Source organism: Panulirus ornatus, chromosome 11 (assembly GCF_036320965.1).
Source record: "Panulirus ornatus isolate Po-2019 chromosome 11, ASM3632096v1, whole genome shotgun sequence".
Classification (NCBI taxonomy): Eukaryota; Metazoa; Arthropoda; class Malacostraca; order Decapoda; family Palinuridae; genus Panulirus; species Panulirus ornatus.
Window position 1 is genome coordinate 14,951,098 of NC_092234.1, and position 19,127 is coordinate 14,970,224.

Sequence of the window (19,127 nt, forward strand, 5' to 3'; positions counted from 1 at the left end):
TGAGGTGGTTTGATCGAGTAAGTAATAAGGGAGTAAGAGTGAGAGAGGTGTGGTAATAAGAAGAGTGCGGGGGGAGAAAGCTGAAGAGGGTGTGTTGAAACGGTTTGGACATACGGAGGATGGTAAAGAGGGGATATATGTGTCAGAAGTGGAGGAGGCAAGGAGAAGCGGGAGACCAAATTGGAGATTGAAAGAATGGAGCTTCTTATTCGAGAAGAAGTGGTGTATATCCCCCCCCCCCCCCCCCCCCCCCACACACACACACACACACACACACACACACATCAGTAATCAGGTGAGGGAATGCCCCATCTTGGTCATCTTCAATGGAGGTTAAGGTTATGGTGGCCAGATAAAAAGCTCAAGTTTATATATCCCGTACGTAGCTCCTCAGGTGATGGTGTAAGCGACTGCTAAAGCTAGGTAGGGGAAGGAAGGAAGGACGGATTGTGTATTCTGCACCGTTGAAATCAATCACTCTAAGGCTTCAGGTACGCTCTGCTGTACATGTCTGAATTCGCAAATAGTTTGCTCTTTTCTCTTCGTGTTTTCCCCTCTCATTAACCCCCTTCATATTTCACTTCAGGCCCCGGCCTTGATGTGGACTTCTGGTCCGTGAGTGGAGCTTCCAACGTAAAAAAGGGGAAAAAAAAGGAAAAGTTATAATTCCAAGAAAATTTCCTCGCCTCTCTGTGTGTTGTGTGTGCCAGGGATTATGAACTGGGATTTGTAAGTCGTCCGCGTGATTAATGAATGCATTCTTGTAATATTGCACAACAGATGATTATTTATGCATTTGTTAAAGAATGTCGAGTGAAGCTAGAAGCGGTTATGCAAGACTGTGGTGCAGCAGGAGGGGGCGTATCTGTGCTCTCATAGCCTTTACTCACTCGTCTAACAACTCGTTTAACGAGTTTTCCTCCCCCTCCCCCCCCGTTCTCGTACAACTATCATCATCACAACTCAGGAATAGTCACTGTCTACTGGTACATCTATTATCATCACAACTTTGGAATAGTCACCGTCTACTGGTACAACTATTATCATCACAACTCGAGGAGTACCCACCCATCTCCCTCCCCAGACTTTGTGTAGGGTTGGTCTGTGTTTACACTCCCTCCGTCCTCTCGGTCACAACCTAGCCCACATCTGACGTGATCCAGAGTTTGGACTAGAAACCCGTTGGTTGAGGTCGGGGTCTTCATGTGAACCCCCCCCCCCCTACCATCCTCCATACCGTCTGGTAACGACTGGTGTGCCCGAGCTCAGACTTGGACGTGTTGTCTGTCTGGCTGAGGTTCATACTGAATCAACAGGCTCTGTCCCAGCGAGCGTCGCACCTCACCCTTGGCATACTTTCCCCTCGTACTTTCGAGTCTTTCACTCCAGCCGTTCCCTTGAGTCCTGTTAACACTGAGCGTTTACAACCCTGGGTAAGGATGGTGTGACCTATGACCTGATGAAGGCTCGGGTCAGATGTCATGCCATTATACCGTGCCATTATGCTCGAGAGGTGAATGTTCAGTGTGTCTCAGTCAAGTGTTTCTCCACTTCAGCGGCAGAGTCAGGGCAAAGTGTACATCAGACATCCTACACAGTTGGTGCAAGTTAACCCCTGTTTGGGAGACTCTTCGTCCCACTTGTAGCAGTTCCATCCTTGCCTTCCTCTGCTGCATTATAATCACTCTACCAACCACAGTCATCACTCCCACCTACCAGCCACAGTCATCACTCCCACCTACCAGCCACAGTCATCACTCCCACCTACCAGCCACAGTCATCACTCCCACCTACCAGCCACAGTCATCACTCCCACCTACCAGCCACAGTCATCACTCCCACCTACCAGCCACAGTCATCACTCCCACCTACCAGCCACAGTCATCACTCCCACCTACCAGCCACACTCATCACTCCCACCTACCAGCCACAGTCATCACTCCCACCTACCAGCCACAGTCATCACTCCCACCTACCAGCCACAGTCATCACTCCCACCTACCAGCCACAGTCATCACTCCCACCTACCAGCCACAGTCATCACTCCCACCTACCAGATTCAACGCAGTATTTTGTCGCCGTGGCTTAACATCTGCATCCACAGGAGGTCGATCTGGTGCATCTTACCTCCCCGTGATCCTCCCTCACACACACACACACATTAGCAAAGTGACACATATTCGCTACAGTTACATACCCGTGACATAGTAGTGCTTCAAGATGCCAGTCATCTTTATTTTCACTCGCTCTACCACGATTCTCTCTCTCTCTCTCTCTCTCTCTCTCTCTCTCTCTCTCTCTCTCTCTCTCTCTCTCTCTCTCTCTCTCCTGTCTATAAACAGTCTACGTATCCCAACCATTTGGTCGTTGTTCCGTAGCTTCCGTGGTGTAGCGGTCAGCGTTCCTGGCCGTGACGCATTCACGGGCTGCCCAGGGTCGCCAGCTGTTCATGCAATCGGAGGGGTTGGTAGATAAAATGGGTACCTGGCTCAGGCTAAGGTGTATATATATATATATATATATATATATATATATATATATATATATATATATATATATATATATATTTTTATTCATTTTATTTTATTATACTTTGTCGCTGTCTCTCGCGTTAGCGAGGTAGCGCAAGGACACAGACAAAAGAATGGCCCAACCCTCCCACATACACATGTATATTCATACACGTCCACTCACGCACATATACATACCTATATATCTCAACGTATACATATATATACACACACAGACATATACATATATACTCATGCACATAATTCATACTGTCTGCCCTTATTCATTCCCGTCGCCACCCCGCCAGACATGAAATGACAACCCCCTCCCCCCTCATGTGCGCGAGATAGCGCTAGGAAAAAGACAACAAAGGCCCCATTCGTTCACGCTCAGTCTCTAGCTTTCATGTATAATGCACCGAAGCCACAGCTCTTTTTCCCACATCCAGGCCCCACAAAACTTTCCATGGTTTAACCCAGACGCTTCACAGGCCCTGGTTCAATCCATTGACAGCACTTCGACCCCGGTATACCACATCGTTCCAGTTCACTCTATTCCTTGCACGCCTTTCACCCTCCTGCATGTTCAGGCCCCGATCACTCAAAATCTTTTTCACTCCATCCTTCCACCTCCAATTTGGTCTCCCACTTCTCCTCGTTCCCTCCACTTCTGACACATATCCTTTGTCAATCATTCGTCACTCATTCTCTCCGTGTGACCAAACCATTTCAAAACACTCTCTTCTGCTCTCTCAACCACACTTTTTATTTCCACACATCTCTCTCACCCTTTCATTACTTACTCGATCAAACCTCATTTCAAGCACATCCACCCTCCTCCGCACAACTCTATCTATAGCCCACGCCTCGCAACCATATAACATTGTCGGAACCATTATTTCTTCAAACATACCCATTTTTGCTCTTCAAGATAGTGTCGGAACCATTATTCCTTCAAACATACCCATTTTTGCTCTCCAAGATAACGTTCTCGACTTCCACACATTTTTCAACGCTCCCAGAACTTTCGCCCCCCTCCCCCACCCTATGACTCACTTCCGCTTCCATGGTACCATCCGCTGCCAAGTCCACTCCCAGATATCTAAAACACTTCACTTCCTCCAGTTGCCCGTACCTTCCCAGCTAACATAAACAAAACTGGCTGCGGGTTGCAGTATAGACCAGCTGATGCAAGGGTCGGCGGAGAGTTTAGGTTAGCAGAAGGAAGGAAGTAATGCCAGGAATGATGCCACAGGGGCCTGATGTGAGCTCGTCAGCTGTTTGTTGACTCGAAAATGGAAAGTGGGAAGGCCGTGTGTGAGGAGGAAAGCACACACACACACACACACACACACACACACACACACACACAGCCTAGTTGTACGAGAGGAGGAGGAGGAGGAGGAGGTATCATAACGGCCAGGCCTCGTTGTGTGGTTGGTCTCCACACAGGTAGTATGGGAAGCAGCTGGTCGTCGCGTGCAACCAGGTCACCTCACACCGACCATCCTGTGTATACCCGCCGGATGTTGTGAGGGGGGCGGGGGGCACTGATCTGTCATCTCTAATGTCTTGTTTATAACTCTACCTTTGTGTACGTCGGACACTCGCCTCAGCCAGTCGTGTGGCGCGGTGTGCACTTCTCCTTAGCCGTCTCCCATGAGCAGTCTTTTCGCCTTTAAACTGGGATGAATGTCCACTTTGTGTACTCCATGTGTCCGACTTCCCCAGAAAGATCTTGTGACACTTGTCAGGTCTGAACGTGGCACTGCCCGTTGCCTCGTGAGGGGGCGCGCCCCGTCCTCTGTTACCATACCAGTGGAGAACGGCAGTGTTCCCCCTGCTAAGGGTATATGTTGGGTGGGAGATGGTCGGGTCGGTTGGTGGGGGGTGGTGTAGTGCACAGCCATCCACCAAGTGGACCGTGGAAGAAAACATATCGTGTGTGTGGAACCTGTCCGTACTAGGCGAAAGCCCAGAGCTGTCAGAGAACCTGTAATAACTAGGCAAAGACCAGAGCTATTAGAGAACCTGTAATTACTAGGCAAAGACCAGAGCTGTCAGAGAACCTGTAATTACTAAGCAAAGCCCAGAGCTGCCAGAGAACCTGTATTAACTAGGCAAAGCCCAGAGCTGCCAGAGAACCTGTATTAACTAGGCAAATACCAGAGCTGTCAGAGAACCTGTATTAACTAGGCAAAGACCAGAGCTGTCAGAGAACCTGTATTAACTAGGCAAAGCCCAGAGCTGCCAGAGAACCTGTATTAACTAGGCAAATACCAGAGCTGTCAGAGAACCTGTATTAACTAGGCAAAGACCAGAGCTGTCAGAGAACCTGTATTAACTAGGCAAAGACCAAAGCTGTCAGAGAATCTGTATGAACTAGGCGAAGCCCAGGGCTGGCAGACAGACTGCTGCCGCCATGCGGAGGTCTTTGTGTCCCATAGTGAATAAAGGCGGGTGCCACCACTGTGGGCACGCTGCCCCACTGTGGTCTGGAGATCACTTCTCATCCATACGGTGCTCTATCGCTGCCACGGCCTGCCTGGCTCGCTCGGTGAAGTAGCCGAGGTTAGCGGCCGACCTGGAGTTGTTGTACCGACGGTATGGCCGAGAAATCACACACACACACACACACACACACACATATAATATTGTACACCCAAGGGTCGCCTGTGTGTGTGGTATCCACGTGTCGAGGGCGGAGTGTGGACGTGTCATTAATCTTTTGATGTTAGAATAGACAGGATCTGTAGAATAGACAGGATCTGTAGAATAGACAGGATCTGTAGGATAGACAGGATCTGTAGAATAGACATTATCTGTAGGATAGACAGGATCTGTAGGATAGACAGGATCTGTAGAATAGACAGGATCTGTAGAATAGACAGGATCTGTTTATTAGACATTATCTGTAGGATAGACAGAATCTGTAGAATAGACATTATCTGTAGGATAGACAGGATCTGTAGCATAGACAGGATCTGTAGAATAGACATCTGTAGGATAGACAGGATCTGTAGAATAGACAGGATCTGTAGAATAGACAGGATCTGTAGAATAGACATTATCTGTAGGATAGACAGGATCTGTAGAATAGACATTATCTGTAGGATAGACAGGATCTGTAGAATAGATATTATTTGTAGGATAGACGTTATCTGTAGAATAGACGTTATCTGTAGGATAGACAGAATTTGTAGGATAGACAGGATCTGTACAATAGACAAGATCTGTAGAATAGACAGGATCTGTAGGATAGACAGGATCTGTAGACTAGACAAGATCTGTAGGATAGACAGGATCTGTAGGATAGACAGGATCTGTAGAATAGACAAGATCTGTAGAACTGACAGGATCCTAATCTCACGGTCTTTTTTTCTAGAACATACAGAAAATTGACAGATGGGCTTGAATTTATATATTCAAAGTTGAGGGTGTGGTTTTACAGCGCAAAAAGCGAGTCAGAATTGGACAGAAGGGATGTACAGGAGAAGTGTATATAAATATACAGAAGAAATGTACAGATGTACATAAATGTGCAGAAGAAATGTACAGAAAAAGTGTACATAAATGAACAGAAAAAACGCCCGCAAGAATTGTATATAAGATGTACAGAAGAGGTGTACATAAGTATACAGAAGTGCAGAAAAAATGTACGTAAGTGTACAGAAGAAATGTACAGAAGAGATGTACATAAGAATTGTACAGAGATGTACATGAGAAGTGTACAAAAGAAATGTACAGAAGAGATGTACATGAGAAACGTACAGACAGCATCAGTTCAGAATCGGTCCTCTCTCGTTGCGTTCCACAGAACACATTCTCGGGCCACGTCGTCAGCGGCCACCTTGCTCAGTGTTAGCGTGTGTGTGTGTGTGTGTGTGTGTGTGTGTGTGTGTGTGTGTGTGTGTGTGTGTGTCCCCTGAACTTGATCCTCTTAATTAATCGTAATTAATCATAGCATCTCCCACTGAGTCTTCCCCTCCTCCTCCCCACCCACCCGCAACTCCACCTGTGGCACCAGTCCTACTCCAGCGGGATGAACGGGGCCGGGCGATGGCTTAATTGTCGGAAATTTATCGGATGGTTGAGCCGCCATCGGCGAGAGAGAGAGAGAGAGAGAGAGAGAGAGAGAGAGAGAGAGAGAGAGAGAGAGAGAGAGAGACGAATTAGGGGCACCCAGGCCGGGGTGAGTTGCCACGTATGAATATTGTCCTGATGTAAAAGTAATTGATCTGAGAAACATTTCAGGACACTGCCACTGGGAAAACAAACGTATGGGGACACTACCACTGAGAAACACTTCGGGACACTGCCACTGGGAAAACAAACGTATGGGGACACTACCACTGAGAAACACTTCGGGACACTGCCACTGGGAAAACAAACGTATGGGGACACTACCACTGAGAAACACTTCGGGACACTGCCACTGGAAAAAACAAACGTATGGGGACACTACCACTGAGAAACACTTCGGGACACTGCCACTGGAAAAAACAAACGTATGGGGACACTACAGCAGAAAAACTTCGGGACACTGCCACTGGAAAAAACAAACGTATGGGGACACTACCAGTAAGAAACACTTGGGGGCAGTACCACTTAGAAACACCTGGGGGGGGGGGGGGGGCACTACCACTGAGAATCCCCTGGGGGGTACTACCACTGAGAAACATCTGGGGGGCACTACCACTGAGAAACACCGAGGGGGCACTACCACTGAGAAACACCTGGGGGGGGGGGGCACTACCACTGAGAAACACCTGGGGGGGGCACTACCACTGAGAAACACCTGGGGGGCACTACCACTGAGAAACACTTGGGGGGGCACTACCACTTAGAAACACTTGGGGGGGGGGGCACTACCACTGAGAAACACCTGGGGGGGGCACTACCACTGAGAAACACCTGGGGGGGCACTACCACTGAGAAACACCTGGGGGGGGCACTACCACTGAGAAACACCTGGGGGGCACTACCACTGAGAAACACCTGGGGGACACTACCACTGTGAAACACCTGGGGGGGGCCACTACCACTGAGAAACACCTGGGGGGGCACTACCACTGAGAAACACCTGGGGGGGCACTACCACTGTGAAACACCTGGGGGGCACTACCACTGAGAAACACCTGGGGGGGGCACTACCACTGAGAAACACCTGGGGGGGCACTACCACTGAGAAACACCTGGGGGGGCACTACCACTGTGAAACACCTGGGGGGCACTACCACTGAGAAACACCTGGGGGGGGCACTACCACTGAGAAACACCTGGGGGGCACTACCACTGAGAAACACCTGGGGGGCACTACCACTGAGAAACACCTGGGGAGGGCACTACCACTGTGAAACACCTGGGGGGGCCACTACCACTGAGAAACACCTGGGGGGGCACTACCACTGAGAAACACCTGGGGGACACTACCACTGTGAAACACCTGGGGGGGCCACTACCACTGAGAAACACCTGGGGGGGCACTACCACTGAGAAACACCTGGGGGGGCACTACCACTGTGAAACACCTGGGGGGCACTACCACTGAGAAACACCTGGGGGGGGCACTACCACTGAGAAACACCTGGGGGGCACTACCACTGAGAAACACCTGGGGGGCACTACCACTGAGAAACACCTGGGGGGCACTACCACTGAGAAACACCTGGGGGGAGGGCACTACCACTGAGAAACACTTGGGAGGAGCTTCTACCTCACGATACGTAGCGACTCGAGGATATGGCCACTTCCCTCCTCGACCTTCAGACATCGCGTCTCGCTTCCCTGACGTGTAGGCAGGTCGGTAGGAAGGTAGGTATTGCCTGTGTCCGTCCGGAGGTGTTAAATAATCCGTGACAACACGTAAATTGGACACGGGTAACGGTTGGACCCCGGATATCGCTTTTGGCACTGAGCTGTGACCCCTCTCACGTGACCCCCCCCTTCTAGCGAGTGTCATCTACGTCATTCCAGGTCATCGTGCAGGGAAAAATTCCAATGGGAAAAGTGGTGGTGCTGGGGGGAAAAAATAAGGTGCTTATTCCAGCTTTACATTTGGCTAAGCTCGGGGATAGTAACGGACGAAAGCCTCGACTGTGGTTTCCATTGGAGCTATTGTTTCCTCAGAGGGAGGCGAAGGAGGAGGAGGAGGAGGAGGAAGTGTACCAGTCGGTGCTCGCTGAATGCATGTGAGTAGGACAGTGCCCTTGGGAAAGCGGACGACCAGAGGCCTCCAAGTACAACACTCCATTTCCTTCGCCAGACTTTTTGAGGACGATGGTTGAGGGCCCTCAGGCACGACAGTTCCTCCCTCGAGAGCGACGGGACGACACGAGCAGGACAGTACCGCCCTGCGAGAACGACTGTACGGAACATGTACGACAGTACGACCCTCGAACACGACAGTGCGACACGAATGCGACAGTACGACCCTCGAGCACGACGGTGCGACCCTTGGGTATGAAGACCTGCTAGTCTTAGGCCAAGCCATATTGACCCAGGGAGTCGTCGTACTCGATGCTTTTTTTTTCACCGTCGTGTTCGTGGAGGACTCGTTCCGTCGTGCCCCTGAGGTTAGGTTTGACTTGGCACACACACACACACACACGGAAAAAACTGTGTATGTAAACTTTGTTAGGTCAGGTGGGAGGGCCTCTTTCCCGGGGCAGGAGACGGTGTGTGGCACACGGTGTGGGTGGGAGAGTGTCGGCCGGCAGTGGACACTGACTGAGGCTGGGAAGGTGCCGGAAACTCGGGCCGTATTTCACACTTATGGATGAGACGAGGCGTCCTCGTAATGGCCCGATGATGGCTGACTGGGGAGGGAGGGGGGGAAGGCTGATTATAATCAGGAGGGAGTTGTGAGTTGTGAGGCCGGGGAGAGAGGGGGAGGGAGGGAAGTAGAGGAGAAGAAGGAGGCAGATCCTCAGGGATGCCAGAGAGCTGAGGCTTTACCGAACTCTTCGAACCCCACAGGAGTCAACTTCGAACCCAACCCCAACCCAGGCTTCACTTTGGAAACCAAGGACTCTGTGTCTGAACCTCCTAGGATTCATAACTGAGCCTTCAGGACTATCCAAACCTCCAGAACTCGCTGTCGAACCCCTATAGGACTCGTTTGAATCCTAGGACTCATCTTTGAACTCACGGGACTCACCACTGTTTACGTGGATTGAGCAGCATCTTCCCTTACCTCTGATCAAAGAGTAAACCGTATAGCAACACTGTATAGTTAAGATAGTACGAAACATTTGGAAGATGTGTTACTTTCTAAAGAACAGATGGTATGTAAGAGAAGGAAATATTCCATGGAAGCTGTCATGAAGAACAAATGAACACTTGGGGACTGTTACGAATAACAGAGTCGTTTGGTGACACTGGTGTTACAAGAAAAGAAGACGTGGGGGAAAAAGAAAACTACTCGAGCAAACCCTCAATAACGAGGCGTCACGGTGATGGTCTGCCGGTTGGAAAACAATCGACTTGATCAGTTGCGCAATGCACACCATGTTTTGGGCGCCGTGGCTTGTTATCCCAGGCTGTATTGTCCCAGTGGGACAAGAAAAAGAAAGAGACCCTGCGATTGCGCCATCTTGTTAGCCATTGTTTTCATGTAGTGTGTTGACGCATGTCCGAGAAATTTATGACTGGTCGTATTGGTGGAGTTGCGTCCTTAGCTCCCTGGCCGCGAGGGCACGACTCTTATTAGATTTAATGCCATGGTGTCCATATTGGTCTGACAGCCTGTAAAGGTGGTACCATCGTGTTCAAGGGGGTGGTAACGTCGTGCTTAAAGGATGGTGGTACCGTCGTGTTCAGTGTATGGTACCGTTGTGCTTACGGGGTGGTACCGTCGTGTTCAGTGTATGGTACCGTTGTGCTTACGGGGTGGTACCGTCGTGTTCAAAGGGTTAACGTTCTGTGCAGAGTTGAACAGCAAGATAATAAAACCACCAACAGTTTTTTATTTGTCACACCGCGCATATTTTCTGTAAATATGCCTCGTGTTTACATTTATGTTCCTCTTCAGGTAGTGTGACCGTGAGTCTGCATCTGTTTGTTTGTACGTTTGTTGATTATCATTCTGTTAATGTTTCCCTTGTGTGTTCGGCGTCACGTTTACAGCCTCTCTCTCTCTCTCTCTCTCTCTCTCTCTCTCTCTCTCTCTCTCTCTCTCTCTCTCTCTCTCTCTCTCTCTCTTCTGTCTATCTATCTATCCATCTATACGTAATGCCCTAAGGAACATAAATTGAAATGATAATTCAACCCTGTCATGTTGAGATGAGTACTAATGAATGTATGAGCATACATTGGTAGGTTTTCTGTATGTTCCTAAGGGCATTACGTATTTGCAGTCCAGAGTTTGTTGATGATGAGTTTGAGAAGATATATTCTATTGGATCTAAGTTAAAGTACCCTACATCTTTCATTGATAAATCCCTTAAGTAAGCCAAGAAATCATTTTATAGAGTTGAACCCAAAACTCCCACTGACACCAAGAATCTTTTAGTTCTCCCTTTTAATAATAATTTTACTTTACTTCCCATGTTGTTTAAATCCTTTAATGTAAATGTTGCCTTCAGCAACAATAATACTGTAAAGAATATCTTTATCAGGAACTCACCAGAAAATTCTCCTGGATACATCTATAAAGTGCCATGTAGAAATTGTGATAAGTTTTATGTTGGGCAGACAGGTAAGGATCTTTCTGTTAGATTTAAGCAGCATAAGTATAATATAAGAACAGGACAAGAATCAGATGCCTTGTTTAATCACGTTAAAAACTACGATTATGGTACTGACTGGAGTAATGCCGTCTCAGTTATTAACTCTAACTCCAGTACCACGAGAAATATCATTGAATAATCTGTTACTGAATTCACGAAGAATTATAACCTTGATATTAGTGAAGGTCTTTACAAATTGGATAGCTTTATTGTTGATAGAATTTGTAAACAATTCCTCTTCTTGTCCACGTAATAAGTTTATGATACGCTCGTTGTCTGTCTTGGACAATCACGTGTTTATCAAATGGCGTCCTAGCTACGTCTCTTCGTTGTATAGCAGCTGACATGTATTTCTTTCTTGTATCTCCCCTGATTATGTGATTATTACACGAAAGTGCACTTGGGAACTTATCGTGCTTCCTTTTCCCCTTGGACTCAGGAATATACTTGATCACGCGCAAAATTGTGATCCTTTCCAATATATACCCCTCATACTTTATCGACTTTTCCCGCGGTAGCGAGGTAGCGCCAGAAACAGATGGAGGAATGTCACATTCGCTTACGTCCATTCTCTCGCTGTCATGCGTAATGCATCGAAACCACAGCTCCCTATCCAATTCCAGGCCTCACATACCTTTCCGGACGTTTCACATGCCCTGGTTCATTCCATTGACAACACGTTGACCTCAGTGTACCACATCGTTCAAATTCGCTCTATCCCGTGCACGCCTTTTACCCTCCTATATTTTCAGACCCCGATTCCCCCCTCCCCCACGTACAATAAGGTTCCCCTTTCTCCTTGTTTTCTCCATTTTCGACACATATGTCCTCTTTGTCAATCCCTTCTTGCTTATTCTCTCCATATGACCATACCATTTCAACATACCGTATTCAGCTCTCAACCACACTCTTTTTATGATACACGTCTCTCTTACCCTTTTGTTACTCTGTCGATCGAACCACCTCTCACCGCATAAAGCCCTCAAACTTCATTTCCAACACATCCTCCCTCCTCCGCACATCCTCATCTATAACCCATGCTACGCAGCCGTGTGATATTGTTGATACTAATTCACCGTCAAACATGTCCATTTTTGCCCTGTCAGATGACTTTAACTTTTATCACACTTTCTTCAGTGTCTCCAGAACCTCCGCCCTCTTCCCTACCCTATGTCTCACTTCCGCTTTCATGGTTTCATTCGCTGCTAAGTCCACTCCCAGATATCTAAAACACTTAACGTCATCCAGTTTTTCTCTATTCCAACTCACGAAAGAACACATCAGGCTATGCACTTAGGCTGTCGGATCACTTTAGTGTTTCCATGTAGTGTCAAATACTTTTTTTCTTTTTAAGAAGAGAATCTTATGAAGAACTGTCGTTTTCTCTTGGAAAATTAGTGCCGCCGTCATAAAGAAAATGCCATTATCAACACATTGTTGCTATTTTCTGCCAGATCTAGGAAATCTGATGCAAAGAGAGAAAAAAAAAACAAAAAATTGTAAGCTACTTTATAGTCATTTAGCAGAAGATTTTGGCGTTTTCGCTACAACGAAGTGTTTAATTTTTCTCAGCTACTTTTAGCAGGTAAATTCTACCAACGTTTACCACATGCTGGGGTTGGCAGGTGTGTCACACCACAAGAACACGTCCTGCCAGCTACCCACCCAGTCCTCCTTAAGGCCTTCATCCTCTTCCTCTCCTCAGTGTCTGCATGTCAGTGCGGGTTAGTAGAGTGGGATTCAAGTTTACCTAGCAAAAATGCCGACAACCAGGTCAGTTAACAAGCAATGGATGAGTTAATATCAAGGTGAAGAATGTGTGATTCCATTATAGAGTTAAACGTGCCGTCGTGTTGAGACCTCTTCGAGATATTCACTGTGGAGCGATGCTCTATGGAACCTCAAGAATCAGTTTTCCCACGAACAGATCCATAACTGACAAAGTCGCCTCCGGAAATTTCCGGTAACGGCGGTAAATCAAGTTTTTAAAACGCTACTTGACCAATTGACAATTGACAAATTACACCGCGAGTAAAAAGTCACCTTTGGGGGAAGCTGCACCATTGGTAGGACAGACGGAAAAGAAATTCTCACCCGAAAGGGGTCTACATTTCCATGCTGCTGGAGGGAACGCAGCCTTGGGCTGCAAGAGCCTTCAGAAAGAGGCCCTGGTTAAAACCAGGACTTTTTTTTTTATTTTTCATAGGAAATTACCCTGAGGGTTAATTACCCTGAGGGTTAATTACCCTGAGGGTTAATTACCCTGAGGGTTAATTATAATTGGATGTATTGTGAAATCTATTGAGAGGATTTGGTCCGCCAAATGGGTGATAACTGAAAAAAAAGTGCCGAAATAAACATCAGAGAGACAACAAGCAAAGAAAAAGAGAAAATGGGAGAGATGAATAATAGAGGACGGGAAGGGGTGGAATGTGAATACTGACATAACAGAAAACGGGCCACGTGAATGACAACAGAAAATGGGCCATGTGAATACTGACATAACAGAAAACTGGCCGTGTGAATGACAAGAGAAAAAGGGCCTTGTGAATACTGAAATAACAGAAAAAGGGCCATGTGAATACTGACATAACAGAAAACGGGCCATGTGAATACTGACATAACAGAAAAAGAGCCATGTGAATACTGACATAACAGAAAACGGGCCATGTGAATACTGACATAGAAAAAGGGCCATGTGAATACTGACATAACAGAAAAAGGGCCATGTGAATACTGACATAACAGAAAAAGGGCCATGTGACTACTGACATAACAGAAAACGGGCCATGTGAATACTGACATAACAGAAAACGGGCCATGTGAATACTGACATATCAGAAAACGGGCCATGTGGATACTGACATAACAGAAAACGGGCCATGTGAATACTGACATAACAGGAAAACGGGCCATATGAATACTGACATAACAGAAAACGGGCCATGTGAATACTGATAACAGAGATGACAACAGAAAACGGGTCATGTGCATACTGACATAACAGAAAACGGGCCATGTGAATACTGACATACAGAAAAACGGGCCGTCAGAAGACGAAAGACACCCCCCCCCCCCACCCCACCTCCACCAGTGCCAGACATGAGAGCGACCTGGCGTACGTAGGCAAGTGAGGGACAGTGTACTGACCTTGGCCGAGTTGGATGGCGCCAGCGACGATGATGATGACCAGGGCGAGCAGCTTGGCCCCGGTGAACAGCGTCTGGATCCGCATGGTCAGCCGAACGCTGGCGCAGTTGACGTACGTCAGCGTACCTGCAACACAAACACGTCCCCACGCATCAGTAAGCCCAGCCGGCATATAGAAAACGGGGGAGGGGTGACGAGTCAATTACTGGCTATGGATCGATACAGTTCTTATTTTAAGACTTAACCGACGTTCTACATAGGGTTGGATTAAGGGCATAATGATAAGGGGGTGTGATTATGTGTAATTAGTGTGTACTTAACCCCGTATACTCAAATGACAAGGGATTCCACCAACCCCTCGGCCCTGTCTCTAAAAGGGGGGGATCTCCCAGTCTCATCCCTCCAGCCTCTCTCTCTCTCTCTCTCTCTCTCTCTCTCTCTCTCTCTCTCTCTCTCTCTCTCTCTCTCCACCACCCAGTTTTCTTTTTGAAAGATAAAGAAAACTGTGGTACTCCGTTCCTTGGTGAGAATAAGAAAAAAAGAAATCACTTATTTTCGAGTTATTCACCAAGATTATTTAAATCAGTCTGTAAATTGATATTTAGGGATGTTCTCACATACAAGAATAGATAGCAGTTATATTTCAACATGTATTTTACACCCTGACCTAACTCTTGTATTATCCTGGTCCAGTCTTTGTGTGTGGTGTCTCCCACGGAGTTGACGGTTGTGGTGCCATCGTCTGTCTGTCTGTCTATCTTGTCTCTTGGTCTGTCTGTCTCTTCTTCCATCCTTCCATCTCCCCCCACCCCTGAATGCCCGTGCGGAGCGTCCCATCCCCCAGCTCTCAGCCTCACGTGGGTAGGTAGCGACATACGTTAGTAGGTAGGGTAGGTAGGGAGGGAGGTAAGTCGGTAGAAGGGTGGTGGTTCTGGTTGGCGGTAATCCTGTTATAGGTAATGAGAGCCTGGAGTGAGCCTCTCTGGCTGCCCTCGTGCGGTATCTGATCCCATCACAGGCGAATCCAGTCCTGCTCTCGCTACAGGTTATTGTTGTACTTGTCTTGGGTCCCCCTCTCAGGTACACCAGGTTATTGTTGTACTAACCTAACCCCCCCAGGTACACTAGGTTATTGTTGTACTAGTCTGACACCCCAGGTACACCAAGGTGTTGTGCCAGTTTAACCCCAGGTACAGTTGGATATATCTCGCTAGTCTGAGGAAAGGAACAGTTGTCCATTGCACTAGTCTGAGGAAAGGAGCAGTATGAGGAAGGGTATAGTCGCCCGTTGTACCGGTGTGAGGAAAGGTACAGTCGCCCGTTGTACCAGTGTGAGAAAGCGTACAGTCGCCTGTTGTACCAGTGTGAGGAAGCGTACAGTCGCCCGTTGTACCGGTATGAGGAAAGGTACAGCCGCCCGTTGTACCGGTGTGAGGAAGGGTACAGTCGCCCGTTGTACCGGTGTGAGGAAGGGTACAGCCGCCCGTTGTACCAGTGTGAGGAAGGGTACAGTCGCCCGTTGTACCAGTGTGAGGAAGGGTACAGCCGCCCGTTGTACCAGTGTGAGGAAGGGTACAGTCGCCCGTTGTACCGGTATGAGGAAGGGTACAGTCGCCCGTTGTACCAGTGTGAGGAAGGGTACAGTCGCCCGTTGTACCGGTACGAGGAAGGGTACAGTCGCCCGTTGTACCGGTGTGAGGAAGGGTACAGTCGCCCGTTGTACCAGTGTGAGGAAGGGTACAGTCGCCCGTTGTACCGGTACGAGGAAGGGTACAGTCGCCCGTTGTACCAGTGTGAGGAAGGGTACAGTCGCCCGTTGTACCGGTACGAGGAAGGGTACAGTCGCCCGTTGTACCGGTGTGAGGAAGGGTACAGTCGCCCGTTGTACCAGTGTGAGGAAGGGTACAGTCGCCCGTTGTACCGGTACGAGGAAGGGTACAGCCGCCCGTTGTACCAGTGTGAGGAAGGGTACAGTCGCCCGTTGTACCGGTATGAGGAAGGGTACAGTCGCCCGTTGTACCAGTATGAGGAAGGGTACAGCCACCCGTTGTACCAGTATGAGGAAGGGTACAGCCGGCCCGTTGTACCGGTACGAGGAAGGGTACAGCCGGCCCTTGTACCAACGATTGTATTTTTAATATTTTTAGAGACTTTTATGGATTTTTTTTTCTTGCATCAAATAAAGATTCTGTAACTTTGAAATAATTCAATTTGCTGAATATTACTTACTTTTCTTCCTATTACTCTGCATGACTTGTGTTAAGTACATCATGTCCACATGACGGAGTTGCATACTCGTCTAAGTAGCACTTGATCTCGTGTGAAGCGTTTCATGAGTTGGCTTTCCTCGTGAAGTCGAGTCATTCTCTTGAGTCGCGGAGCCGCGTCACGTGAGGGAGTGGCGGCGAGGCGTGGCCTTCTCGTTGTACTTCTTGTTTCCAGGGTGGCTACATAGACGTGTGGTATCTAAACTCTTGACGCACGACGGTATGACATTTGACGCACGACGGTACGACCCTTGAGCACGACGGTACCACCCTTGAGCACGACGCTATGACATTTGAGCTCGACGTTACGACCCTTGAGCACAACGGTATGACCCTTGAGCACAAAGATACGTTCCTTCAGCGCGACGGTACGACCTTTGAACACGACGATACGACCCTTGAGCACGACGATACGACCCTTGAGCACGACGATACGACCCTTAAGCATGACGCTACGAACCTGCCGTGTCGCAGGGAATTTACCGTATCCTGCCGTGTCGCGGCCATCACACGGGTCGGTAAAGAGATAACGCAAGACACCTAAGCTTTCTTTACCTCCCGCCAGCGTGCGTTAGCAGTAGTACCCCAGGCGTACCCTTGGATTGGGGGAGAGGAGATGGTAGTGTGGGGTGGGGGGAACTGTAGATCCCTCACCCCTGCCTCTCGAGCCTGGACTGAAACCCAGCAGGTGTTGCCTCAGAGTCTTGTACCTGAAGAGTCGCCAGGCCAGCTCCGAATCCCTTGGTGTGGGATCTGACGAAGGATTCGCGCGCCGCATGCTAACTATCCCTTCCCTCCTCCTCCCCGTTCCGCTCACCAGGGGCTCGTACGGACGAACACCGGGGAGTCGTACGGACGAACACCCGGGGTCGTACGGACGAACACTGGGGTCGTACGGACGAACACCGGGGTCGTACGAACGAACACCGGGGTCGTACGTACGAACACCGGGAGTCGCACGGACGAAAGAACAAGTGTGGACTCATGGCCATGGGATGAGGTGTAGAGTCAGCAGTTAACACAAACTTTAACTAATTAGAATATTGAAGAAAATAAGCTTGAGGTTACTTTCTCTTTTCTCTCTACATGAACTATACAATAGAGCTGGAGGGTAGTTTTGTTTCAGTATTTGCTGACGTCTTGTGTGAAATTGGGTCAGAATACCAGTCGAGCTTTTCATCTGCTAAGATTCCCGTTTTCTATTCCCCAGTGAGCGTCTGTCTGTCCGTGTTAACCGTCCACTGGGATTAAGCATCTGGTCTACGGCCCTTTCTTCCATAAACCTTGAATTTGGATTTTAATATTTTTTTTTTATATATATACTCTGTGGTGGTTGTGGGCCTCCTCAGGTGTAAAGAAACACACAGAATGGTGAAAATTACAAGAATGCTCACGCTACATATATATAGTAGCACCAGGAAACGAAGAAGAAAGCCCGCATTCACTTTCATCCATTCTCTACCTGTCATGTGTTATGCACCGTAACCACAGCTCCCCATCCACATCCAGGCCCCAAAGACCTTTCCATGATTTCCCCCAACCGCTTCACATGCCCTAGTTCAGTTCGATGACATCACGTCGACGCCTATATACCACATCGTTCCAGTTCACTCTATCCCGTGCTTGCCTTACACCCTCCTGCATGTTCAGGCCCCGATCGCTCATTTTTTTTTCACTTCGTCCTTCCATCTCCATTTGATAGATAGATAGATAGATAGATAGGGTGTGTTTAGTGTTGGAATGATGTGTAACCCCTGAAATTTGTCATAGATTCTTCACATGATTATGACTTTGACTGCCTTAATGACCTCGACGGGTGATACAGTCTTAACAGCCCGAGTTAACCAATCAAAATCGTGCGTGTCAAGCTAGCGCGATAATGCCATCTTGATGTAATTCCCGTTATAATGTAATCCCCCACCAGCACATCATAGGCAAGGTTGGAGGATGTGTTAGTTAGTCTGTGGGATGGTTCATCGCGTGGAAGCCTTCCTTTATTGATTATTTTCTTAAATATATTGACAGGATAAACAGGAAGGGTGTGAGAGAAAAGAAAATATACCCAGAGATAAAGGAAGAAAGGGGATTTAATAAGGATGCAAGGACTGATTAAACGCTTTGTCGCTATTCTGTGTATGAAGTTGAGAGAGAGAGAGAGAGAGAGAGAGAGAGAGAGAGAGAGAGAGAGAGAGAGAGAGAGAGCATCATATATTTTCTTTCTAATGCATTTCTCAGTGATTTGGTCGCAGTATATACACCCGGCCGGTAAGGACGACGAGGCGGAAGCCACAGCCAGCAGTCGAACGCCCCTGTCCCAGAACTTTTGGCGGGAAAGTTAGGCAGGCGAATGAGGGAAGACTGCCAACTCCCGCCATGTGCCCAGGTGGGGCTTCCCTTCCCTCTCTCCGTTTCTCTCTCTCTCTCTCTCTCTCTCTCCTGCTGCAGCCTTCCCCACTGTACTTAGGATTTAG

At 48.2% G+C, this 19,127-nt stretch overlaps 2 protein-coding genes across 2 annotated transcripts in view; one reads left to right on the forward strand and one right to left on the reverse strand.

Annotated features, from left to right (window-relative positions):
* The window catches only part of LOC139751305 (large neutral amino acids transporter small subunit 1-like), a 64,893-nt gene extending 50,177 nt beyond the window's left edge, over positions 1-14,716 (reverse strand). Inside the window, exon 1 of the mRNA XM_071666640.1 lies at positions 14,390-14,716. Coding sequence (XP_071522741.1) covers positions 14,390-14,561 — 172 coding nt within the window. The 5' untranslated portion in view covers positions 14,562-14,716. The remainder of the gene's footprint in view (positions 1-14,389) is intronic.
* Positions 1-19,127, forward strand: part of LOC139751304 (glucose dehydrogenase [FAD, quinone]-like) — a 226,956-nt gene that overhangs the window by 32,051 nt on the left and 175,778 nt on the right. The gene's annotated exons all lie outside the window — the stretch shown is intronic.